The 24,659-nt window shown below is 37.3% G+C and overlaps 5 protein-coding genes across 11 annotated transcripts; 2 read left to right on the top strand and 3 right to left on the bottom strand.

Annotated features, from left to right (window-relative positions):
- Window positions 1-565: 565 nt before the first annotated feature.
- On the bottom strand, window positions 566-3,168 carry LOC111776869 (uncharacterized protein At3g17950-like). The gene is made up of 3 exons (XM_023656267.1): window positions 2,896-3,168; window positions 2,590-2,739; window positions 566-1,229 (listed from the first exon to the last, which is right to left on the bottom strand). Exons 1-3 carry the CDS (start codon window positions 2,905-2,907, stop codon window positions 777-779), a joined length of 615 nt encoding a protein of 204 aa, XP_023512035.1. The 5' UTR covers window positions 2,908-3,168; the 3' UTR covers window positions 566-776.
- A 3,058-nt stretch (window positions 3,169-6,226) lies between these two features.
- Window positions 6,227-8,855, top strand: LOC111776830 (actin-97-like). 2 transcript variants are annotated; one of them, XM_023656213.1, is made up of 5 exons: window positions 6,227-6,310; window positions 6,991-7,059; window positions 7,177-7,570; window positions 7,887-8,500; window positions 8,592-8,855. In XM_023656213.1, the coding sequence occupies exons 2-5, from the start codon at window positions 7,000-7,002 to the stop codon at window positions 8,655-8,657; spliced, it is 1,134 nt and encodes a 377-aa protein (XP_023511981.1). In that variant the 5' UTR covers window positions 6,227-6,310; window positions 6,991-6,999; the 3' UTR covers window positions 8,658-8,855. The 2 variants fall into 2 exon arrangements, with proteins under 2 accessions (XP_023511981.1, XP_023511982.1); XM_023656214.1 differs by having other exon boundaries at window positions 6,237-6,310; window positions 6,987-7,059.
- Window positions 8,856-9,875: 1,020 nt separating this feature from the next.
- On the bottom strand, window positions 9,876-12,988 carry LOC111776802 (probable protein phosphatase 2C 4). Its single transcript, XM_023656177.1, has 4 exons — window positions 11,251-12,988; window positions 10,685-10,798; window positions 10,259-10,523; window positions 9,876-10,172 (listed from the first exon to the last, which is right to left on the bottom strand). The coding sequence occupies exons 1-4, from the start codon at window positions 12,793-12,795 to the stop codon at window positions 10,057-10,059; spliced, it is 2,040 nt and encodes a 679-aa protein (XP_023511945.1). The 5' UTR covers window positions 12,796-12,988; the 3' UTR covers window positions 9,876-10,056.
- A 3,288-nt stretch (window positions 12,989-16,276) lies between these two features.
- On the top strand, window positions 16,277-21,321 carry LOC111776795. 5 transcript variants are annotated; one of them, XM_023656164.1, is made up of 8 exons: window positions 16,277-16,546; window positions 16,982-17,086; window positions 17,370-17,450; window positions 17,893-17,989; window positions 18,076-18,258; window positions 18,334-18,419; window positions 18,515-20,174; window positions 20,405-21,321. In XM_023656164.1, exons 5-8 carry the CDS (start codon window positions 18,105-18,107, stop codon window positions 21,070-21,072), a joined length of 2,568 nt encoding a protein of 855 aa, XP_023511932.1. In that variant the 5' UTR covers window positions 16,277-16,546; window positions 16,982-17,086; window positions 17,370-17,450; window positions 17,893-17,989; window positions 18,076-18,104; the 3' UTR covers window positions 21,073-21,321. The 5 variants fall into 5 exon arrangements, with proteins under 5 accessions (XP_023511932.1, XP_023511931.1, XP_023511930.1 ...); XM_023656163.1 differs by lacking the exon at window positions 17,893-17,989 and having other exon boundaries at window positions 16,842-17,086; XM_023656162.1 differs by lacking the exon at window positions 17,893-17,989.
- A 110-nt stretch (window positions 21,322-21,431) lies between these two features.
- Window positions 21,432-24,436, bottom strand: LOC111776835 (CAX-interacting protein 4). 2 transcript variants are annotated; one of them, XM_023656221.1, is made up of 3 exons: window positions 24,265-24,436; window positions 21,973-23,011; window positions 21,432-21,739 (listed from the first exon to the last, which is right to left on the bottom strand). In XM_023656221.1, exon 2 carries the CDS (start codon window positions 22,955-22,957, stop codon window positions 22,001-22,003), a length of 957 nt encoding a protein of 318 aa, XP_023511989.1. In that variant the 5' UTR covers window positions 22,958-23,011; window positions 24,265-24,436; the 3' UTR covers window positions 21,432-21,739; window positions 21,973-22,000. The 2 variants fall into 2 exon arrangements, with proteins under 2 accessions (XP_023511989.1, XP_023511990.1); XM_023656222.1 differs by having other exon boundaries at window positions 21,973-22,978; window positions 24,265-24,421.
- Between the last annotated feature and the right edge of the window lie 223 nt (window positions 24,437-24,659).

Consider the following 24,659-nt stretch of genomic DNA (forward strand, 5'->3'; position numbering starts at 1 on the left):
GAAAAAAAAAAAAAAAAAAAAAAAAAAAAAAAAAAAAAAAAAAAAAAAAAAAAAAAAAAAAAAAAAAAAAAACTCAATTTAAAATAATGTATAATAATTTCTCATAAATGTTAAAAGATTAAGAAGGGAAAATTTGTCACTGCCACCCTTAATCTTTCCAAATTTTTAAATTCAAATTCAACAAATTTATAATATGGATCAAATTATAAATTTTACCTTATTTATTTATTTTCGATTCGAGATACGTATGAGTGTGGAATGTCAAATTTTAAGTTTAAAAAATATAATAATAGATATTTTATTTATCGAGATTTAATATAATTATATATTAATTCTACGATAAATTATACTATAAGTCCATTGTTTTTGTTAAATTATAAATTTAGCGTTTGAGAGATCGTTTGAATCTCTCCATTGTACGATAGATATTTGAACTTTCAATGTTAAATTTTTTTTATAGTAAATCCATAAATTGGGGAGTACGCAACCGAACAACTGTAGAGGCTTCCGGCAGTGATAGCTGCCCCCACCAAATGGGCCGCCCCTCACTTGCTTTCTTTACGGGCACAAACGAAGTCAACGGATTTCCTTCTAACTAGCGGTTGAGAGTAAGCAAACTATCTTCATTCAACAGATTTGTGGTTGAGTCAATAACATGCTTTGGGTCGGGAATCTTTTCTCTTCTCTTTTGAAGGAAATCACGAAGCTTGGACTAAATTTGTAGTTTAACCGTTATAAATTAAAAAAAAAAGAAAAGAAAAAAAACATTCACATGATCAGTGTCCACAAATGCAAGCACAAAGCAGTGCAACTCTACTGTCATTTGCAGGCTCAGTTCCTCCATTTCTCCCACTTTCAGCATCTGAATCAAGGCTACATTGAGGAGGCGCCACACAGCCATTGATGAATAGGGAGTTTGGTTCTGGAGCAGACTCAGCTAATTCTAATTCTAATTCAAGACCTTGATTTCTCCTATTTTCGACAGCTGCTCGTCGTTCTTCTGCCAGGAAGTGGCCTAACGACGGGCTGTTGTCGATGCTATCGACGTCGGTACTCTCCCTTGAACACAAAAAGAAAAGCCATGTTCTAGATCTGGCATTGCTCCTCTTGCCATTTGTGCTCTCTGTTCTTCTTCCCCTGATTGATCTTCTTGAGAGCTCCAAAATGTTTGAAACTCCTATGAGACTCCCAAGTGTGATGGTGTTGTCATGGAAGAAAGATCCTGTTGACTGCAACATTAACACCATTGAATGTCATGACTCAACATGAGCTGCAGCTAGCTATACATATGGACTGAAATTGAATCTTGAGTATCAATGTTTCATAAGCATTACTTATCTAATGATGGGATGGCCATAATCTGAGCCAAGTCCATAAGATTACATGGGATTCTGTCTTTGTTGATCTCGTGAGACCCCACACATCGGTTAGGGTGGAGAATGAATCATTTTTTATAAGGGTGTGGAAACCTCTCCCTAAGCTCCTCTTGCCATTTGTGCTCTCTGTTCTTCTTCCCCTGATTGATCTTCTTGAGAGCTCCAAAATGTTTGAAACTCCTATGAGACTCCCAAGTGTGATGGTGTTGTCATGGAAGAAAGATCCTGTTGACTGCAACATTAACACCATTGAATGTCATGACTCAACATGAGCTGCAGCTAGCTATACATATGGACTGAAATTGAATCTTGAGTATCAATGTTTCATAAGCATTACTTATCTAATGATGGGATGGCCATAATCTGAGCCAAGTCCATAAGATTACATGGGATTCTGTCTTTGTTGATCTCGTGAGACCCCACACATCGGTTAGGGTGGAGAATGAATCATTTTTTATAAGGGTGTGGAAACCTCTCCCTAGCATACGCGTTTTGAAAATCTTGCGGAAAAACTCAAAGAGAACAGTATTTACTAGCGGTGGACTTGGGTTGTTACAAATGGTATCAGAACTAGACAACGGGGATGTGTCAGTGAGAAGGCTAAGCCTCGAAGGGGGTGAGAACAGGAGACGGTGTGTCAGCAAGGACGTTGGACCTCAAAGGGAGATGAACTGGGGGAGCCCACTTCGATTGGAGAAGAGAACGAGTGTCAGCGAGGACACTTGACCTCGAAGGGGGATGGATTGTGAGATTCAACATCGATTAACGGTGGGTTTGATCCTATTTGTGAAGCTAAAAGCTCATGCCCAACTTATAATGCAATAACATGAAACTATACATTCAGTAATTCATCCTTTTCCAGTTGTGGACATAGAGATTTCATGAAAAAATGGGATACCTCTGCCACTACCATAATACAGAAACTGAACCATCATGGATTCATGTAATGGCCCATAAGAACCACTTAAAAGGACATGAGCGACCTAGAATTTTATATACTAAACCACTTATCTTGGCAACCAAATGTATGATCGATAGGATTAGACGATTGTACTATGAGAATGGTTGGGGGTGGGTGCAAACTAGTCCAGACACTCACGGATATTAAAGAAAAGAAATAATAACATGCAGGGAATCAGAGCAGACATCATTTGGTTGTCAATGCCACTAAAAAACAGAGTAAATAAGTACGATAATCAATCAAACTACAGACCTCAGTGTCCAAATCGGTTGAAGAATCAGTGAATGAAACAGGAGAAGCCGTCATCAAAGTGTTGAAAGACACTGATCCCAAACAGTCTCGATTTCCAGGTACGCCAACTCTTACATTCAAAGGCTGTAGACCAAGAGGCCACCCCTCCCCCTTCAATCAAATCAACGAGAAAGCGAATTCAAAAATCCAAACAGCAATCAGATAAAGGAAAAAGGAGAAAACACAATCAGAGAGAGAAGCCCCACATCAGAAAGCATTCGGAGAGGAAAATCCAAATGAACGTGAAAGAGGAAACAAATGAAGTACCTGTTGAGCCATGTGTGTGCACGCCAGGTGCTCGATGAAATGCCGGGACAGTTGATTTTTTGAAGAACCTGGAAACCCCACTGTCCGATCGAAGCCCTCCTCAAGAATCAAATTTCGTTTCACATAGAGGAGCTGTCAATCTCTTCTCCACTGGATGATGCATTTCAAAGAACACAAATCAATCGATGAACAGAAGAGAGCAAAGTAAGACGAAGAAGAAGACGAAACCATTTCATTCCAATTTCATGGAGTTCGGTCTTTTGGGGTCCATCCCTCCAAATCGGTAAAAAAAGAGTGCGTAATTTATTACCATTGTTAATTATTATTACTTTTTAACCCTTTTTTTTTTTTTTTTTTTTTTTTTTTTTTTTTTACTTTTTTTACTACAAATTTAACAGAGGAATCGTTTCTTTTGGCATAATATTATTGAAAAAAGCAAAGCCCAAATTTCAGAACCTGTCTCCCTTACATTTGTCGATTTTGACCCTGATGATCGGGTAGAATTTAGAAGGGGGGAAAGGGTAGAATTGGAAAGAGAAATTGAATAAAGATTTTATTGAGAATTGGCATAAATAATTAATTTTTGTGTATAATAAATAATTAATTTTTTCTATAATTCTGATTTATTCCTTTTAACTTGGGCCGTGCAAGTGGGCTTCACAATATTCTAAAGGCCCAACTTCTTAAAGTATTGGGCCCAAGGCCCAATGGATCGAGTGTAGAAGCCCATGTTGATTCCATTCATTTCAGTATTTAAATTTCTGCTAAATTTAAAATTATAATAAATAAATATTAATATATAAAATATTATAATTAAATTTAATGGTTACCATTATTAAGTATGAAATTTATGCCAGAAATAGAAAATAAATGAAAACAAAAAAGGAAAAGAATTATTAAATTAGGAAACCCATGCAGTTTGCATTAAATATTAAAATTACATAAACTAACGACGACATGTCGTTTCACGTCATTCGACTAATCGTTTAACCTTCTTAACAATCTTACCGTCAAAAAGATTCGAAGGAAACAGAACCTCCGACGACTTCATTTCCCCGAACACATAATCATGAGGCATAAAAATCAACCGGCCACCGGCCTTCCGTTTCCTCACCGACGGGAGCTGCCTCAGTTTTCTCGGCGGCGGAGGACACTCAAGAATCGCTGCAGGTTCCAAAGATCTCGGAGTCTTCACCAAATCATCGGGTCGAGCCTCGTCGTCATCTTCTTCCTCCTCGGGTCGTAAACAAAAACTCGGCAACGGCAGCCGGAGCTCCAAGGTGGAGAGTAAAATCTCGAACTTGTCTTCTTTACAATCTTCGAATTGCTCCATTTTGGGTCACTGAATCGCTTGGCTTCCAAAAGGGAAAAAGAATCTACGTTGAAATTTATTAGGGCATCTTATGATAGTAATAGATTATTGATTGGACTTTTATAGAGAAAAGGGGAAGAAGGTTCTGCGTTGAAATCATCCACCAAGTCGTTTACTCGTTTACTCGGATGAATTATTGGAGAGAAACTGTACCGTACCTCAAATTTATGTTTTTCAAACTTCAAAAATAGGTCTCGACAAATGGGCAACGACCCATAAACAAGAGAAAAGTTGGTTGACAGTAGAGATAGTCATTGAGCGGGAATACCTGCTTCAAACTAGACAGAGAATAGAGAGAGGGCGGAAAAGGGATTTCTTCACATTAGTTAAACGAGGTCGGGATATAAAGAGAAGTCTGATAATCGTAGAGATATTCATTTAACGAGAGAACCTACCTCGAACTAGACAAAAAACGGAGTCGAAGACGAAGGTTATATATAAATTAAAATAAAATAAAATAAAATTAGGAATGCTTTATTAGCACTCAAATGATGAGTAGAAGGGCTTTGAAAATAATATATTATAAAATGGTCGTGGATTACGGGTCAACTAAGCTAAGCTCTCTTGAAAACTTGGCACGAGTAGGTTAGATGCACGAGATAGTGAGCTCGTAGCACCTAGTAGTGCGAGCACCTAACGGCTAAAGTTGTCAGATTAAAAGGTCTAAAGGACTAAGTTTCACCAACTCATCTTCCTCCTGCCTTTTTAAAGTCGACATTTGACCAAAGATACTAAACGCTTGTGCAAAAGTAGAAACAAATCAATAAGAAGTCAGTCAATTTTTCGTTAAGGTCTTCTCAATTGAGAAATCTGAACAGATACAATCGAACAATATGAAGTCTGTATACTCTTAATTTCATTTCATTTTAATCTCTATACTTTCAATAAAATTTAAATTTCGCCCTTCAAAGTTAATTTGTATCTAAATCAGTTAAATAATAATAATAATAATAATAATAATAATAATAATAATAATTTTCATGTGCGAAAATAATAATAATAAATTAATTTATGAAAAAAGTATCAATAATTATTTTTTTTTTAATTTGAATATTTTAAACTATTTATTAATATTATAAATAAATAACGAAAAAAAAAACCCAATTTATTAATTGAAAACCAAGCGGAAAAATAAATAAATAAATAAGAAAATTATGGTGTTGAATTATTTATTGGATAGGGATGTGACACCAAACATATCTTTTAGGAAATGGGAAATAATTATGAACAATCATATCAATAATTAATTTTTTTAAAAAAATATGCACGAAAAAATAAAACTATATTTGCTAGCGGTGGGTTTGAGTCGTTATCAATGGTATAAGAGCTAGACACTGGGCGATGTGTCAACCAGGAGGCTAGGTCCTACAAGGGGTGGACATAGGCAGTGTGTCAACAAAGACGCTCGGCTTCGAGGGGGATGGATTGGGGGTCCCACATTGGTTGGGGAATGGAACAAGTGTCAGTGAGGACACTGAACGTCGAAGGGAGGTAGATTGTGATATCCCACATCAATTGGAGAAAGGAACAAAACATTCTTTATAAAGGTGTGGAAACCTCTCCCTAGCATACGCGTTTTAAAAACCTTAAGAGCAAACGTGGGTAATAAGACAACATCCGCTGGCGGTGGACTTAAGCTTGGGCCTGGGCCCGGTAGGCCCAATAAAATTAGGGTCCAAAATAGGCTTTCTTTGATCAGCCGGGCCCAAGAAAGAACGTAGCAAAATTGGGCCGAAGGCCCAACTGTTGAATGGAGCAAGTCGGTCCAGTCGTCTCGCCTTGCTATTGACGACGAAAGCACCACAAAACAGCCTGTATCCACGGGAACCCATAACATTTCGACACGTGTCTGAGTCTGCTTCGATCTCGCTAAAGATCATCCAACGGTACAGATCGATTTTCAACTGCGAGTTCGTTTAAAATCCGAATTTCCACTCTGCATAGCTCCATATGCATTTGCAATTTTTGAACGCAAAGGCGGGCAGCTGAGATCGCAGCCACTTTCTTCTTTCTCTCCTTAGCGGGCTTTCGTTCATCTTTCAGGTGCTATGCGATTTTCTCTGTGCATTCTGATCTTTTTTTTTTCCGAGAACATTTCTGTAATGTGATTCTTCGTAACGCTAGGCGGCATTATGATGTTGTTGTTGTTGTTGTTGTTGTTGCCGATTTTTAGATTATTCTTCCGATCATGTTGTACGAATCATCATTGAATGGAACTTCTGTTCCTATTTGTTACATTGTTCAAATCCATGCAGCTGCAGATATTTTTGTTCTTTCTATATTGATTATGATCTTTTTTGTCTTTACGATGGATTGCATTTGTTTTTTCCTTCCATTTGCATTTGGAGATGCACTTGGGAGCGTCTTTCGGATTTTTTTTTTTTTTTTAATAATGGCATTTTTTTCGATTTGACCCAAAATTATTGTGAATCGGTTTCATCATTTCTCTGTTTGCATTTGCGATTCATGATCTGGCATTGGATCATAATGATCTCACGTACTGAACTTGTGAGATACGCATCGTGTGCCCTCAAGACCGTCTGTTAGGGAATTTAGCAGATCGGGATCTTTCTAGACTGATTGTGGATGTGCATAAAATGTTAATTCTTTTGTGCTTAACACAGCAGATCGCCAATTCTAATGGCAAATTAGATTATACTGTTTTGATTTTTCTCTCTTTTTCCAAGTCTGGCTTATTGTTCTGAATGTTTATATTTAGTCAGTGCTCGAAGATGGCAGAAGGGGAGGATATTCAGCCACTTGTCTGCGACAATGGAACAGGAATGGTCAAGGTGTGTTTGTTAGATATCCAATAAAACTATTCAGCAAAACTTCTATTATTCTGATGTTTATGATGTCTATTGTTATGAATATCTTTTGAGTTTTTTTTCTGATATGGTCAATGCTAGGCTGGCTTTGCTGGAGATGATGCTCCAAGGGCCGTGTTTCCTAGTATAGTAGGTCGACCAAGGCATACCGGTGTGATGGTCGGAATGGGGCAAAAGGATGCGTATGTTGGGGATGAAGCTCAGTCGAAACGTGGTATATTAACCTTGAAATATCCCATAGAGCATGGTATAGTGAGTAATTGGGATGACATGGAGAAAATTTGGCATCATACCTTCTACAATGAACTCCGAGTGGCTCCAGAAGAGCACCCTGTCCTACTCACTGAAGCACCTCTTAACCCAAAGGCAAACCGTGAAAAAATGACCCAAATTATGTTCGAGACCTTCAACACTCCTGCCATGTATGTTGCCATTCAGGCTGTTCTTTCCCTCTATGCTAGTGGACGCACAACTGGTAAGCAGATCGATCTTTGATTTGGTTTAGCGAATTTATAGAACAGTTTTTAAAATTTTGCCATATTGTTTTCATGATTAGAACCATAGGTCGCAACTTAGATTAATATCAAATTGCTAATAACTCTCAGATGACGATTGTTTAATTGCACTGCGGAGATAAATTGAACAACAAAGCAAGTTCATAAGCTTTTAAACAGATAATATGATTATATCTCTATCGTCTTTTGTTAGTGAGGAAATTCAATCATGTATCATCCTTGCCCTATTGCATGCTCACATAAATGCTATATCTATGTGGTTCAAATTTTCAATAGGTATTGTTATGGATTCTGGAGACGGTGTCAGTCACACGGTCCCAATTTACGAGGGGTATGCTCTCCCTCATGCCATACTCCGTCTTGACCTTGCTGGCCGTGACCTCACTGATGGCCTTATGAAAATCTTGACTGAACGTGGGTATTCCTTCACCACCTCAGCTGAGCGAGAAATTGTGAGGGACATGAAGGAAAAACTAGCATATATTGCCCTCGACTATGAGCAAGAACTTGAAACTTCCAAAAATGCATCATCTGTCGAGAAGAGCTATGAACTCCCTGATGGGCAGGTTATCACAATTGGTGCAGAACGTTTCCGATGCCCTGAAGTTCTTTTCCAGCCTTCAATGATAGGAATGGAAGCTGCAGGCATCCATGAAACAACATATAACTCCATCATGAAATGCGATGTTGATATCAGGAAGGATCTGTATGGGAATATTGTTCTTAGTGGTGGATCAACCATGTTCCCTGGCATTGCTGACAGAATGAGCAAGGAAATAGCTGCATTAGCTCCAAGCAGCATGAAAATAAAGGTGGTAGCACCACCTGAAAGAAAGTACAGTGTCTGGATTGGTGGCTCCATTTTGGCCTCACTTAGCACGTTTCAACAGGTATGAGTGTGTAGCGTTGATGTTCATAATTGCCTTTGTTAATCGTATCATTAAACCAGTTCAATGTGAATAATTCTAAAATGGGTTGCAGATGTGGATCGCAAAGGCAGAGTACGATGAGTCTGGTCCATCCATTGTGCACAGGAAATGCTTCTGATTTTGGCGGCCAACCTATTTTTTGGGCACAACAATTGCAGTTCGTTTGTGTTCCTCGCGTATTCCTAATTTTTTTGAGTGTTCGTTTTTTTTTTGGTCCACTAAAATTATAAATTTAATAGTGGAAATTTGCGTTAGTTTTCGTTTTTTCTTGAATATTCTATTGTATTTGGAGTTGTTGAGATATTAAATCCAACTCTTTTACTGTTTTTCCCAACCATATTCTTACAACAACAATCATAAATAAGAGTGAATCCAAGGTAGATAGCTGCTTAGGATTCATAAATTTTGATTACCTAAAAATCTAATCAATTCAACCCTCTCGAACAAACAACATGGTGAAACTGTGCAAAGAGTTAAACAAACCCTACAACGTTACAAAAAATTGTAGGACATTATAGCTATCCTTGAGTATCCGAAGAGACAAACCCTACAACGTTACAAAGAATTGTAGGACACTATAGCTATCCTTGCGTATCCGAAGAGGGTCGTTTAACCATAGCACGAGTACGAAAAATTGAGCGTTTCATAAGTATTTACAACCTTTGTTATTATCATAACCTTTTTTTTTTTTTTTTTCGTAACATAAGTATTTTTGTTATTATCACAACTTTTTTTTTCGTATTTTTTGGGTTCTCCGAAAAATCAATTAGAGGTTTAAATTAATCATTTCCCCCTAAAATTTAACTTAAATTATATTTCAAAAAATAAAAATTTTATGGATTGAATTGGTATGGATTAAACTTAATCGATTCAAATTTATTTATTTATTTATTTTGTATACACATATTTATTTTAATTTGGTAATAATCTTTTTAATTATTTAATCTTCAATTACTCTTAAAAATAAAATTTAAGTATTTGGAAGGTATTTTTTTTAATTGAATAGTTACATATTTTTATTTTAAATTTTATAAGGATTTTTTCTAATTATTTATTCTCTAACCCCTATTAAAAATAAAAATAAAATTTAAGTATTTGAAATGCAATTTTTTTTAAAAATTGAAATGTAAATCTTAATTCAATAGTGTAAAAATTAATAAGTCAACCGAATTAACTGTCTCATTTATTACTCCAACCATTCAATAAGTCAGCTAATTTACTCTCTTTTATTTTTTTGGGAATATTAAATTAATTTATAAATAATATTATAAATCCCTACTAATATTCTTTTACCAAATAAAAGAAGGGTATAAATGCAAATTTTGAAACAACCAGGGACGAGAAGAAAGGAATATCAATTATTAAGAAATTACAAAATTTCCTTTTTTGACCCATTTTTTTGTTTTTTTTACACTTTACACCCCCCTTGGCCCCTCCAAGTAAACTGCAGATTCAAGTTCTTGAGGCAATTCCAAGAACCTCAATCACTGTATAAACATTAAAAGAAACCTGACCTTTTATACACAGGATCTCCAGATCCTCCCTTCTAACGAAATCACAATGATCGACACATCGTCGTGGTACTTCCTCCGGTCCCCCTGCGGTATTTCGAGCAGCTCGTGGAAATCCATACCTGTAATGTATCACCATAGCCAAGCTAAGCATTCTGAATAATATCAGCATTCATATTTCATAAAGACGAGAAAAGCGTATGCTTACCAGCTCGCTTTGCAGCTCGAAACAGCAGTAATTCAATCAGATGTTGAGCCGGGTCGCCTTCGGGTTGTAACGTGATGAAAAGCTCGACCTCGGAAACTGCTTCTTCGTTTGTGAAGTACTGGTAGAGTCCATCAGATGATAGTATCAAAAACCTGTCTTTTGGTCCCAATCTGTGGTGGTAGAGACATGGCTGACAACTGATGTATGGCAATCTCCCTACGTAGTCTATTCTGAACATCTCCAACAATGCATTGTTCCATTTTGGCTGCACGTAAGAACAAACATGATCTATGTTAACGACCGCTGTCTCAGATCGAAGGTTGCATAAATCGTGTTTTGTATCGATCCAGGGTGAAGAAAACGATTCGGTTCATCAAGAACCATCTATACAAGAGTAAGTCATGGAATTCTAAAGAGATTACTAACCTGTTTGAGGAAACCAGCACCGAACGCCCGAGTAACCTTCAATGAGCCTTTCACACGGTCGTTCATCACGGCACCGGCATCATCAGGGTGTTCGTTTTTTATTCGTCGAACTTCCTGAATTACAAATCACAACAAAGAACTAAATCAAGCAACAACAATGCATAAAAATCACAAAAGCACTATAACAGCAGATATTATGCGCTTTGGCCCGTTACATATTGCCATCAGCGTCACGGTTTTAACACGTGTCTACTAGGGAAAGTTTTTCACACCCTTATAAGGAATGTTTTGTTCCCCTCTCCAACCAATGTGGGATCTCACAATCCACCCCCTTAGGGGTCCAACGAGCACACCGCCCGGTGTTTGGCTCATATACCATTTGTAACAGCCAAATCCCACCGCTAGCAGATATTGTCTGCTTTGGCCCGTTATGTATCCCCATCAGCCACACGATTCTAAAACGCGTCTCCTAGGAAGAGGTTTTCACACCCTTATAAGGAATGCTTTGTTTTCTCTCCAACCGACGTGAGATCTCACATGAACTGTCTAAAGAACACTCAAATCACCTCGTGAACATCGGTACTATGATCCATGGAAAGCTGAAAAGCAGCAAGGTTAGCAGGCTTGAATGCTGCATCAATGTCATGAACTGGCTCTTCACTAATCCTCTCCAAATCCTGTCGAATCATCCCGAGCCAGTAATCGGGATCGGCCTTCTGCGCTAAAACAGCTCGACTGTCGCCGACATTCATCACATAAACATCATCTCCCTTCATAAGCATCACAAGAACACAAGAGCCCATCAAAGCTAGTTCAGGATTTTCATCGAGCACCTTGTCTGCAATATCCAAATAGGCCTCTTCTGTGTTCTTCAATGCCTGGGACAGAGCTTTAAGAACATCCGAATGATTAATCGATCTCGATCCGTTCGATTCAGATCGATTCAACTGCTCCTTTAACCTCCGATCGAGTTCTAATCTTTCCCGATCCCATTCGCATTTCCACCGCCGCTGATTATCCTCCCACTTCTCAGCCGCTCCTCTAAATTTGCCTCTTGAATTCTTACCTTTTCTTCTTCTTGAAGGATGATTCTCTTGTTCTACACACCGAGAACAAGCATCACCCGTCCGATTAACCGGCGAAGTGACCGGAGCAGGGACGCCAGCCAAATCGAGGTTTTCGTCCCATAACAAACCTTTGAGCTCTTTATGAACAGAGGAGTATAAATTCGATAAGAGGTAATCAGGAGCATCAGGACCGTTAAATCCGTCATAAATCCCAACGAAAACCCATCCATGTTCTTCAGAAACTACGACATGAACTCGATCTTCCCCTGCTTTTCCTTGCGCCCACTGCAGATTTTGGCTCTGCATTGATTCATCATCTTCCAAACTCCCCTCGCTACTGAAATTCATACTACTCACCGTCAAATTCTCATTATGTTTCTCGGGCATGACGATCCAATCGGGTTCTTTCACCGCTTTAATCGGAGCCACAATGGAATTCTTCCCTCGATAAATCGATTTCGGAATTGCGCTTCTAAGAATCCGAATCAACCGGCTTTTTCTGGATCTAGATCTGGAATTAAACCCGCCTCCATGAGAAAAACTCCTCTGAAATTCAGTGGATGAAGAATTATCGAGCGGACCCGAAAAAATCCCTTTATCCAATGGACCCGACATAAACCCTCGCTCAATTGGACCCGATAAAAACCCTCTTTCCAAATGCCCCGAAATCGGACCCGAAATTGGACCCGAATTGATCATATTTCTAGGGATTGGTTGCAAAGGGATTGAAGCGAAAGAATTCGAGCTTTCAAAAGCCGGCGCTCGATCAATGCTACTGTATGAATACAGATCAAGAAGAGAAGTAGAAAGAGGCGTCGATGTATTGGCACTCACAGCGGCGCCGGAAATTGATCGGAAAGTGGTGGTTTCGTCGGAATGAACTTTTGACGACGAAAGCCTCGAGGGATCCGGCCGGACATAGCAGAACGAGTGCCCTAATCCTTCATCTAGTGGATTCGATATCAGAACGGAAATATCCGGCCGCCGCTTACCGTCGTCGATTCCGGCAAAGCAACCGCCGAGCTTCCCAATCCCGTTACCCATCGGGATTCCTGCTTTGGAGCTCGAAGAACAAAATTGAATCTTTTTTTCAGTAACCCAAATAGCTAATGATTTGGATATTTCATTGTGTCCACAGAGAGGGAGGATGAAGAAGAAGACGACGCGGAGAAGGGAAGAGAGACAAAGGCGTTGACTTTTAAGCAACGAGCCGTCTTGGTTTCAAATCTGACAAAATAAAAAAATAAAAAAAATAAGTTTATATTTCCTTATTTTCCGAAGAATGGGGCGTTGACTAAGGTTAGAAGTTTTACTCGGACTCAAATATTGACGTCTTTATTTCATTTAGGGTTTAATAAAAAATAAAAAATATATATTTTAAAATTTTTTAGCGTTCATATTCAACAGGATGAGGACAAGTATTATGCTCACGCACGTGCGAAGTGGGCCCGGTTTCCAGAATCGGCGTTGGAAAATGTTTTCCACGCCTATAAATCGGCGACTTAATGAACCCGAAATTAAGAAAAATAAAGGAAAAAGGTCAAACGGCAAAAGTAAACGTTTGCATGGGAATCCGCGTTAGGATCACCATTGGATCATACGTGTCGGTTTGATGAAACAATAGTTGACCGACACCTGGCAAGTTCCCATTGTTTCATTGACTTTTCTGTTCTAGTCATTCCTCCTTCCCGCAGCAAAATTTGACTTTTTTTTCCCCACTATTTTCCATAAAAGAAATAAATTGCCATTAATTCCTCTTATATATATGTTATAAATTGGATTATTATTTTTGGGAGTTTACGTCCCAATATTTAAAAACTCGACTCTTACCAACGATCCAATCTAAATCATTTAAAGCAACTAAAGTTGATTTGTAGGTTGACATTTTTTTGTCGGGTCAACTTGATTAGCACGAAAATAGGATTAAATAGGTACATATATCAAAACACGTTTAATAATAACACGGTGTGAAATGGGTAGATTCAAAAAGCCCACGGTTTTAATATTTTCATGGCTATTTTATATAATAATTTTAAATTAAAGAAAAAGGAAGAAATTCCTCTCCATGCAAATATTTTCCACGTCAAATTAGTCAATTTATTGGACCCATTTATAATATTGTAAAAAAAGTATTTTTAAAAATAAAGATAAATAATTGTGAATTCATATTGCCACGTAGGCACCGTACACGTGTACTCATGGAAACCCTCCACGTGGAAAGTAAAACCATTAAAATTCAAGTTCATTATAATTAGTCAAATTTGAGAAGTAAAAGAAATGCTTGAGGTCCACTTTCCATATTAATGATAATAATTAATAAAATAAATCAAAGTCGTAATTATTTAAAATATGGCAAGTGGGGAAAGCTTACGAAACCAAACCACCATCCCCACAAACTTCCCCTTTATTTATTTCTTTACTTACTCAATTTAATTTAATATTTTAATTTATTAAAAATATTTACATTTGTAACAATGATTATGAAATTTTAATTATTATTATAACATGAATCGTTCGTAAATAATTAAGAAAGTAATTAGTCAAACCAAATGGGTTTGTCGTCCTAATCTTACCCATAATTATTATTTAATTAGCTAACTTTATATTTAGTTTTATTTAATGAAGATAGAAAAATATTTAAAAATAATGAATTTAATTACCATAATATATTATATTATATATATAAAATTAATGATTCCCGACGCGATAATGATTATGTATAATATATTTTATTATTTATTAATTAAATTAAAGAGGCGTCTAGAAGGAGAGATCCAACCTCGTCCATTGACTAATCTTTGTTTAACTATTAATCAACGTATTATAATATAATTAATTTTCTTGACAAATATTGTGGTTTAGATTTGGATTTTCAAATTTTGACTTGTGCTTTCATACATTTAATTCGCCTTTTAGTACAATTATTTGAACTTAGGTGTAGGTGAAGGGAGATTAATGTAATTTTACTTTTAAATAATTAATATAATTTCTTTACTTTACCAGTTTAATATTTTTAATTTTGTATTTAATAATTCGTGACGGTTTGATATATATGTTTTTTAATTAATTTATTTGTAATATAAATTTAAATAGTATGTCCGAATTTTAAAAAATATTTAGTCAAAAAATTATTAAATATAAATTTAATAATTTTTAGGCACGAAAAAATTTATTAAACAATTTTAAAAGTTTAAATCTTACTTATAAAGTTTTTTATAAATATATTTAAATTAAGGTTTTTGTGTTTTGTAATTTATTTTAAAATATAAAATATTTTTAAAAAATGATATAAATGTTAATAGTAGCGATCGTGAATCGGACTCTGCGTTACATATATATATATATAGATATATATATATATACGGCAAATCGAGAAGTTTTGATCAATTGACTAGTGACTAAAGGGCAATATAGTCATTTCACTTGCTTCTTTCTATTGCCAAATTTTGAATCATTTTTGGTCAAATCTTATGACCAAATATTCTACCCAAACTTGGGAAAGAGAAATGGTGGGTTTATGTTTTTATTTATTTATTTAAAGTTAGGTTGAATTCAACTCATATTTATTTAAAGTCGAGTATGTGTTATTAGTTAATGCAATAATAAAATGCATAATATTTTGTCAACGTGAATATAGTGCAACTGGTTGATCCTAACGATCAACGGGTTATCCAGATTTTGTTTCGGGTTATGAAGTCACTTAGGCACCTACAAAAGTAAAAACGCTTCCCATAACTAGAGATACTTGATCTAAATTATATTATATATTCGACCAAAATATTGAAGGGTCTGAAGCTTTATTATTATTATTATTATTATATATATTTTTTTAGTATAATATTTTTACAAAAAATAACTAAAATTTTGAAAATTTAATTAATTTCTTAATATTAGGGAAAATTCATCGGCATTACATTTTTATAGTAATCATTTAATTATCAATTACTATTTTAATCGTCATTTTTTGCATTGGGCCGAAAATGGGCCTAAACTTGTTCAGACGCAACCCATGTTGGCCCAAATTTTGAGCCTCTTAACCGATTGGGCCATTATCCATTTTCTACCGGCCCAATCCTCATAAATAAGGCCCATGGGCCATGGACGAAGAAAATATTATTTATTATTATTATTTTTACAATAATATCGAATAAACTTCTAGATAATTTAGAATAAAATATACAAATAAAAATTTAGAATTATTTTTTAAAATTTTAAAATGTCTTAGATAAAGAATGGTGTCGATGGTGATGTCGAGCTTTGTGGACAATAAACAATATATAAGGACACGTCCCTTGTGGTAACCTTCTGTAATTCACTATCGTTACTTAACCCGAGCTACAATGGTTCGATTCTAAAAAGTGAAGGCCCACATTCGGTTCAACCGAAGCCTACGGAAAGAAAGACATTGTTTGCCCCCACTCGGACCAACATTTGATAGCTAAGCCCATGACTCAGTCCTGGAGCTTATTACATAAGATTTAAAGTTTATGTCCGAACCTGAATGAATTGAGCATATATGGATTAATTCGGGAGCTCCCTAGGGTTCTTGTTAGAGCCCATTATACAAGAATTGAAGAACACGCAGTTGTTTGGTTACCAAGAAACCGATGGAAAATTTGGAGGGCGAAGGTTACAGATTAGGCTATGAATATCCAAACAAACGACGAACTAATCCAAAACCAACCCCAAAAGTAGACAAAATATAGACAAATTTCAGTTGGTTGAACCGAAAGGCGATTGGATTTGGAGCCCATTTCAGTTTCGACGACTTGGCGCGGAAATTGGAAGTTCACAGGTCAGTCTTCTAGCAGGTCAATTTCCTGTACCTATAATCAAAGTGGGGCTGTGTAAAGGAAGAACATGACGATTTTCTACCTTTTCCATTCGTTATGAATTCAAGAAAAAGGATCAGCCTAGTATGTTACGTGGTTGCGTATTATCTAGTTTGTTCAAACCGCTGATCGTTGGATTATTTTAAATCTCCAATCACATCATATTTGTACTATTTATTTGATCGATTTTGAAAGAATCTAACCTCCCCGTTCTATGAACCCTAATTTATTTCTTTATTCAACTGCTTGAGAGAACAGGAACCATTAATTTTAGGTGGAATTGGTCATATCTTCACGTAATCTAACAGTCTTTGGAGTTTCAATAATTTCGCCACCAAACCATCAATCTCTGTAAAGTCTTGAACCCGTCAACTAACTCATGTGTTCATCTTATGAAGACCTGCCCTGAGGTCGAGGTTATGGAGTTTAGACCAGGCAAGGAGACTCGTTCTGGGACCAAGTGGACCAGGATTCACCTATCTTGGGTGCTGTGGGTATCCACGGTTAGTATTCATTACTTGAAATGATATGAGCATCTTGATTCTTTGATATTTATCAAATTTCTGATGGATACTCATGAACACACATCAAAATGTTTTGGTGATATTAAAGAATAAAGCAATAATCATTCTTTTTTGGTCATAGTCAAATCAAGTTCTTCACCATATTCAACGCCTTTACTTTTCTCCTCCTCCTATCCATCTACCCTTTGGTTTATTTTACATAAACATAACTTTGGAGCAAGGAAAAACCTGCAAGTTTCTTATTTTTCTATCTAATCTCCAGGAGCCGCCGCCTTCTGAACCTTCCATAGCCTGTGAAACTTCGTTAGCTGCTGAAGGAAAACCCCACCTTTTTCCTTTCTTGGTATGAATGCGTCCGTATAGTCCCATATTTAGTATAGTCCCATATTTAGTAATTCCAGAACTATTTATTCTGTATTGAGGATCATCGAAATAAGCAAGAATATTATTTCTACGGTAAATACCATTTATGGGTATTTCAATCGAAATACCGGAAGGGGGTGGTAGTTCTTTTTCTCGTTCTTGAAGTGATTCAAATTGAATGATGACTATTTAAGGTTTTGAAACTGTTCCCCTCTGTTTTTCTTTTCCTCTTTTGTTCTTAAATTCTGCAATAAATATCTAGGGGGCTTTAACTCATGTCAGCTGCCTCAATTTATTGTCTTGTGAGAGTTTCTAAACGTTGAAGCGAACTGAAAATTCTGTTTATGTTTCTTTTACTGTTTTGTTGAAAGGGTCTGTTCTTTAACTTTCTGACTGTTTTTTTTGTTCTTGTTTTTTTGAAGAACATCGCTGTTGAAATATAGACCCTTTTCTTTCTCAATTCAACTTCTACACAGTTCTTCAATTTGTAGCTCGCTCAGTTGTGATTGTTCAGTTCTTGTAAGATAAAATCTTGGGTAGATTTTGAAGGGGTAGTTTAAAAGATTATAGCAAACAAAAGAGGCTGAGCTTATTTTCAATCTTAGTGTGTAGAGAGCTTGGAAGACTTCTCATCATGTTTAAAATGGAAAAGCACATCAAGCGCCAGGACTCCAATATACAGTTTAACAGAAACGTTCCAGGCTGCTTCTGGAGCATATTCCATACTATTGATTACCATCCCTGGCATAATGTTAAGAAGATGCTTCCTTACAGAAGGCATTCAAAAAGTAAGTTTGAAGCCAAACTTTAAACGAGTTTTTTGTGGATTTGTTATCTGATTTCTTATCAAAACTCATCTGCAGGCAAGGGAAGTCCAAAATCAACTATGAACAGCCACCACGTTGCTGAAGCGACAGAACAGATTAACGACGAAAACAAGCCTTTATGGGTAAGGTCATGGTACCATTAGCTAGCATTATCTGATATAACTGGACGATATTGTGAGGTATGATTTGTTAATTCTGGATTTATCATGTCCAACAGTGTACTGCAGAGAGTTGTCCTATTGGCAGCAAACCTGGAGAAGGATATGTAAATGAAGTGATAAGTAAAGAGATATCAGAGGAAGAAAGCCAAAAATACTGGAAGTTAAACTCGAATTCGAAACGAAGTTTGAGTCGAACGCAATCTATACATCATTTAGAGTCTTCGTCATATTATTGTCGACATATAAGTCCTATGGAATTGGGTGCACCAGGAATAAAGAGTAATTCTCTGAATGCCATGGATTCTGAAAACTACTTTACTCGGAGAAAGATTGATACCCAGTTGACATCTTTTACAGAGAAATCTAATGGAGTAAGGAAAACCTTAGAAAGTAAACAGATCGACAGAAATATCTCGAGTCACTCATTTAAGGAAGACGTTCATATCCAAGAGATATTTAAGGCAAATCGAAAACTATTTGCTGAATTGTTACAAGGTGCACAGAGTAAGAAAACTCTCCAAACCCCGCAAAATAAGAAGTCCTCTGCAAGTCTAGCAAAATCAAGGTCGTTTCCTGCTCCTGGTTTAGCACGAAAAGGATACAAAAAGCTTAGCTCACTCCAACACAAGCTGAACGAGTCCTTTCCGAAAGTACGAAAGTCTGGCTCTTCCCAACCATCAAAGCTGGTTGAATCTGAATCTCCTAAGAATTTTCATGAAGATGTGATGCCTTGTGACTCTGATAGTACTTCAAGCTCTAACATAACGCCGCAAACAAGCTCGTCTTCCTTTGGCCCGAATCGTGGACTAAGGCATGGGGGGTGGAATCAGTTGGTTGTCAAGCGTTTCAATTTTATTAAACAGAAAATAAGGCATTCATTCAAGGAGAGGAAGAAGGGAAATAACCAGAAAACATCTAAAGGAACACCAACCCAAACCGTGAATCCCTCTGGACATGAACTTCCCCTTAGCAGAGAAGAGGCGCAGGAAAGTTTAGGAACTGCCACGAGCAATGATGGCTTAGGCATTAGAGGATACAGTGAGACTGGCAATTCTGAGAATGATAATCTCAGTGATGGAGTTCAAACCAAGACAGGAACTGCTTCATTAAAGGCTCCTCTGGAAAGATATTCTCAACAGCCCGAAAGGGAGGCAAAGTGCTTCGACTCACAAAGCTTAAGGCTGATACGTGAAGAAACGATTCCGAATATAGAGAAGCGTCGAAAATCCTATGGAAGGAATCTTTCTTTGCCTGATATAGATCTCTTTTGCACATTATTTACTGACCCTTCTCCTGCTGTTTCTCGCACAGAAAAACCAAAGAGGGGCGTGGTGCATTCGAGTACAGATAATAATATGCGAATAGATGAGAATCCAGCCCATCTATTAAACGAAGTGATATCTGAACCATTGGATAGTGATTCACAGAGTGTGGTAGAAAAAAGTGATGATAACATGCCTGTTGATTATTCAGGTAGTTTAAACGAGGTAAAAAATGATGAGGGAGCTGCTTGGGCAGATAAGCTTGAGGAGAAAATACCTCACCTAGATTTTTCAGATGGTGAACACCATCAAGTATTGGGTAGTGAATGTGTAATTGAAGATGTCGATGTCAGTGACACTGTCGATCAAGTCGGTGAGCTTTCACCGACTGTCGATCAAGTCAGTGAAACTTGTTTTCGAGATGATGAAACTTCAAAGCTGTCCGACTCAGAAGGTAAATATAGGAAGCTATTCATGGTCTTTTTTCTCAATAGTGCTATCCTCTTTTATGAAGCTTACATTAAAACATATAGCGTGCCTTAATGCATCAGTATTTGCTCTGTTTTTACAACTTTAGCATGATATATTCCTCTGATGAATTAAACGGATTTAGCTAGATAATATATTTTAGCTATATATCTTTCAAAGATTTATCCTCTCATGTTTTTGGTTAAACTGTGCCAGGTTCCATATTAAATCGTAGGTGCAGTGCTGCAAATGAGCTTGAACCTTCTGATGACCAACCTAAGGAGGCGAGCGCAGAAGCTTTATCAGCATCTGAAACCATTGTCAATCATGAGATAATTGATGCTGAGAAGATTTCTAACTATCTCTATCTGAATTCCGAACTTGGTAGAATCAACAATGCTGACTTCAACTATATGAGGTATATTCTACAGCTCTCCAGCTTTATCGAAAGTGGTCATACAATAGACCGACCGCTCAGTTCTTCGATATTCGAGGGAGAGGAGGCCCAGTTTTACAAAAAACTTGAATGCTATTGGGAGAAGGTTGACAAAGATTCTGATCACCAGCTTTTGCATGATTTAGTTTATGAGACATCACACAACGTATTTGAAAAATCATTCACTTCTTTCCTTAAAAACTTCTCCTCGAGGAGCCAAATCCGACCAATGCCACTCGGGCAGTATCTTCTCGAGGATGTCCGAGAAAAAGTTGCCTGGTACCTATGCTTGGGACCAGAACTAGACCAGTCATTAGACGATGTTGTGGGGCGAGATTTAAGAAAAGGTGACGATTGGATGAACCTCCAAACTGAAATAGAGTACAACGCACTTGAGTTGGAGGATTTGATTCTTGATGAGCTTTTAGAGGAAGTAATAAGTTTTTAGGATTCCTGGTTAGATCATGTTGTTGATAATACTGTATAGTGGCAATCTCCAAATCAGTACATAGAAGTTCTTGTTCTGTCAGGTCCAAGTAGGTGGAATAGATAAGATTCTTAGCATTTTCAATCACACACATACGTCTGTTTTTCTGTACTTAGGAGTTTCTTGTTTGGATGTATACGAACAACCACTGCAGTTTTGTGGTTCATTTGGTTCTTCCCTACCTCTAATCAAAATTCTTGTTATACTTAACATGTTCATAGTTCACTGAATTATATAGTGTTATGCAATACACCAATGAGTTGGGATTATGAAGTCAACTAAACATAGCTAATCGTAAGATCAGATAAGGAGACATTGAATACCATAAAATAATTCATTCCAAATCCCATTTCAGAACTTCGAAAATGTTAACATAGAGTCATGCGTACGTTCCCTTCGGCCTCCCGAACAGACTATTCAATATTTCGATAATTCATTTCACACTCTGGTTCGGAAATAAGCATAATATACAGAATGAAAAGGCACACAACAAATACAGTTTACATGAATGCAATACCACAATAAACTTCAGAGACAACCATGGCTGGGTTTATTATGTAAATCCATAGCTACCAGAAAGGATCACGATATCCATCTCATCTCCCAACAATTCTGAAGACCATTTGGCCTGCAATTAAAAAATACATCCATTCAACCATGGCTTTAGGAAAGCAGAAGAAGTGATCGTATTATATCACACAGTTACGCGAAGGTCCGAATCTAAACTACGATATAAATCTAATAATCTAATTAGAGATCAAGGAAAGAATGGATCCATCATGTTTGCATTGCATGTTTACTTATTTTTTCTCCATAAAAATATAACATGATTAGCCGGGGAAAAAGTTTGAAGAAAGTTACTTGGTCCTGATAACTTGACCAGATAGGACTACTCATCCTCCTCGTAACGATGTTTCCTGCTTCTCTTCTCAGAGCGCTTCCTTGCTCGGCCCCTTGTATCATCAGAGCTGCTATCTTCAGAATCAGTTAGCGATGCAGCCTTCCGACTCTTGTGTTTGTGCCTTCGATGAGATTCCTCAGATGTATCAGAATCCGAGTCATCAGAATATCTATGGCTTCTTCTCCTTCTCTTCTCTTTTCTACTCTTCCTATGACGTCGCTTGATTGTTTCTCCCTCATCTGATGAATCGTCTATTTTCCTGCGCTTCTCCTTTCTCCTCTTCCTTCTGCTGTCATCTGAATCATTGGATTCTCTTCTGCTGCTCCTCCTTTTTGACCTCCCTCTCTTTTTCTCTCTTGAATCAGAACCTGATCCATCATCAACCAAATCATCCTTTCTTTTCAGTGACCTTTTCTTACTAGTTCTTTTCCCTTCCCTTTCAGCAATAATCCTCTCAATCTCTGAATCAGCATCCGAGTCAGAGCTTTCACTCTCTTCCTCCTCACTCTCCTCCTCACTCTCAACTGCACCTTTTCCATTTCCCTTACCTATATTTCCTTTTAATTTATCCAGCTCTGACATAACATCAGCCTGGATAGCTTCTGGGTCTTTCTCCTTATCATTCTTAACACTCAAAAAATTCCTGCACTGGAAACTAAGGTGTCCAACACGTCCACACCTCTTGCAAGCACCACGAACCTCATTGGCATTGGAACCAGTTATGCGAGCAAGTGCAAGAAGACCCTGAAAGCTAGCATATGCATTCTCTGCTTCTGGCTCAGAGCTAGCTGTGTTTTGTTGTGCAGAACTCTTGTTATCATCCTTGTTTGGTGCATATGGATCATACCCAATTGCACTTTGCCATATACCATGCGTCTGTAGGGCAGCACTACTGTGTACCCTATTGTTCGCAGGCATGCGAACTCTTCCAGCTGTGGCTGGCATCTTGAAGCTTGGGGATCAACACTTGAAAAAAGAAATTAATATGACGTAAAAGGCCTGTAAGGAGGACAAAAAAGGAATTACAAAACTCAAGTACAACAAGAACATTGTTTAAACCAAACTAAAATCTACAATAACAAAACAAAGTTTCCAACCAAAAACCAAAAACTAAACACTATCTAAAGTAGAACCAGATTCAAATAAAGGAAACCAATCAAAAAAAATTTAACCCCCATGAACAACTGAAACTATAAAAGAAGTCTAATAACACCAATACTAAACTCCAGCTTGGCCATTGAGACAGTAATAAACAAATGATCTAAGGATTGCAAGTGCACAAATCTAAATCCAACTACAAAAACGAAACCAACAAGCTATAGATCTCTCATTCATCACGGCTCACCAAGCCCATAGAGACCTTAATCACCTGCCAAAACAGGTGGGTGCGGGTGGGGACGGGGAGAGCGAGTATATGCAAATACTCAGCAGCCCCTACTACAAGAGGAGCCGTGCCCCAACCTCCAACCACCACAAGCAAAAAATCAGCAGAACATGCTTATTACGCTCAATAACGAGTCAACGTAACACAAATATTATAAATCAACCCATGGTGGTCGTTTACTTGGGAAGCCTTAATGGATGATGCTAGAACTCAGTTTGAAAGCATTAACCTAAATTAAGAGCATTCAAGAAGGATATTCTACACAATATAGACCATAAACCTTAATGGATCAGTCCTAACTAGTCCAAAACTACACGCATAAAGCTTCCACAGGTTAACGATCGACCTAAGATTCTTTACTTTAATCCAGTTCAAAAGGTTTCCCGTTAATACTCATTGAACCTCACCAAAAGGACTCTGATCTTCGCGGGTCGGTGATCAAAACCGTCCAAACTTGCAGATCTAAACTTAATGGACAGTGGCCAACTCGATTTGAAGGCAATTGAAGTGTGGGTCAACGTCAGAGCTCGTCGAAAAGGAGATTAAATGTTGCCGCGAAGGTTCTCGTGGGTCACAGTAGAGATGCTGTCAATAACCCTAGAAATTTCCCCCTAAATTACCACAACAAGAATATAACTTATCGCTGCTTAATTCCACAGCAGCCTATTTCACGATTTCATAATCTTGAACCAGAAAAAAGAATTTTCAGATTAGTCTTCTACGTTTCTTTTTCCTCCCCCCAAAGCGATTAACCTAGAGTTTCTCTATTCCGTTCTATTGAGAATAATCGTCCAAAGAAAGGCAAACAAGAGGGGAAAAACAAAATTCCCTTAAATTAAACAAAAGTAGCTGTACTCGATGAACATACCTGTAGCTTGCAGACGGAACAAAATTCCCAAATTATGCCCTAGTTCCAATTCGAGATCGGACGTCGGAGAAAGATAGAGACGAAGAGCCTTTCGAGTAAGGGTTTCGTGAGTTGGCGCCGGTAGTTTCGAAGAGGATAAAAGAAAATACCTCTTCTGTGATTTATTCACTTTTTATAGATTAAAAAAAAAAAAGAAATAAATACTTTCCGTTTGGCGGCAAGTTTTCTAAATGGGCCGAATTGGGTAATTGGGCTGGGCCTTTGACGTCAAGTTTTCTAAATGGGCTGGGAATTTTGGAAGTTGAGATTTGGGCTATTGGGCTGGGCCTGAAAGCGATATTTGGGCCTTTCTTTTTCCAAATAACTGAGCGGTAAGCTTCTTAATGGGCTGGGCT

This window comes from Cucurbita pepo, chromosome LG16 (assembly GCF_002806865.2).
Source record: "Cucurbita pepo subsp. pepo cultivar mu-cu-16 chromosome LG16, ASM280686v2, whole genome shotgun sequence".
NCBI classification, from domain to species: domain Eukaryota; kingdom Viridiplantae; phylum Streptophyta; class Magnoliopsida; order Cucurbitales; family Cucurbitaceae; genus Cucurbita; species Cucurbita pepo.

Excerpts from the sequence above, each read along its gene's own strand:
- LOC111776869 (XM_023656267.1), bottom strand. Across the intron at positions 1,230-2,589 it reads CAACCGATTTGGACACTGAG|TCAACAGGATCTTTCTTCCA; the intron begins GTCTGTAGTTTG and ends TTAATGTTGCAG.
- LOC111776830 (XM_023656213.1), top strand. The coding sequence starts at position 7,000 with ATGGCAGAAGGGGAGGATATTCAGCCACTTGTCTGCGACAATGGAACA. Across the intron at positions 7,060-7,176 it reads ATGGAACAGGAATGGTCAAG|GCTGGCTTTGCTGGAGATGA; the intron begins GTGTGTTTGTTA and ends GGTCAATGCTAG. Across the intron at positions 8,501-8,591 it reads CACTTAGCACGTTTCAACAG|ATGTGGATCGCAAAGGCAGA; the intron begins GTATGAGTGTGT and ends AATGGGTTGCAG.
- LOC111776802 (XM_023656177.1), bottom strand. The coding sequence starts at position 12,795 with ATGGGTAACGGGATTGGGAAGCTCGGCGGTTGCTTTGCCGGAATCGAC. Across the intron at positions 10,799-11,250 it reads ATAGTACCGATGTTCACGAG|GAAGTTCGACGAATAAAAAA; the intron begins GTGATTTGAGTG and ends TTTGTAATTCAG. Across the intron at positions 10,524-10,684 it reads GTGCTGGTTTCCTCAAACAG|CCAAAATGGAACAATGCATT; the intron begins GTTAGTAATCTC and ends TCTTACGTGCAG.
- LOC111776795 (XM_023656163.1), top strand. The coding sequence starts at position 18,105 with ATGTTTAAAATGGAAAAGCACATCAAGCGCCAGGACTCCAATATACAG. Across the intron at positions 18,420-18,514 it reads ACGAAAACAAGCCTTTATGG|TGTACTGCAGAGAGTTGTCC; the intron begins GTAAGGTCATGG and ends CATGTCCAACAG. Across the intron at positions 20,175-20,404 it reads AAAGCTGTCCGACTCAGAAG|GTTCCATATTAAATCGTAGG; the intron begins GTAAATATAGGA and ends AAACTGTGCCAG.
- LOC111776835 (XM_023656221.1), bottom strand. The coding sequence starts at position 22,957 with ATGCCAGCCACAGCTGGAAGAGTTCGCATGCCTGCGAACAATAGGGTA.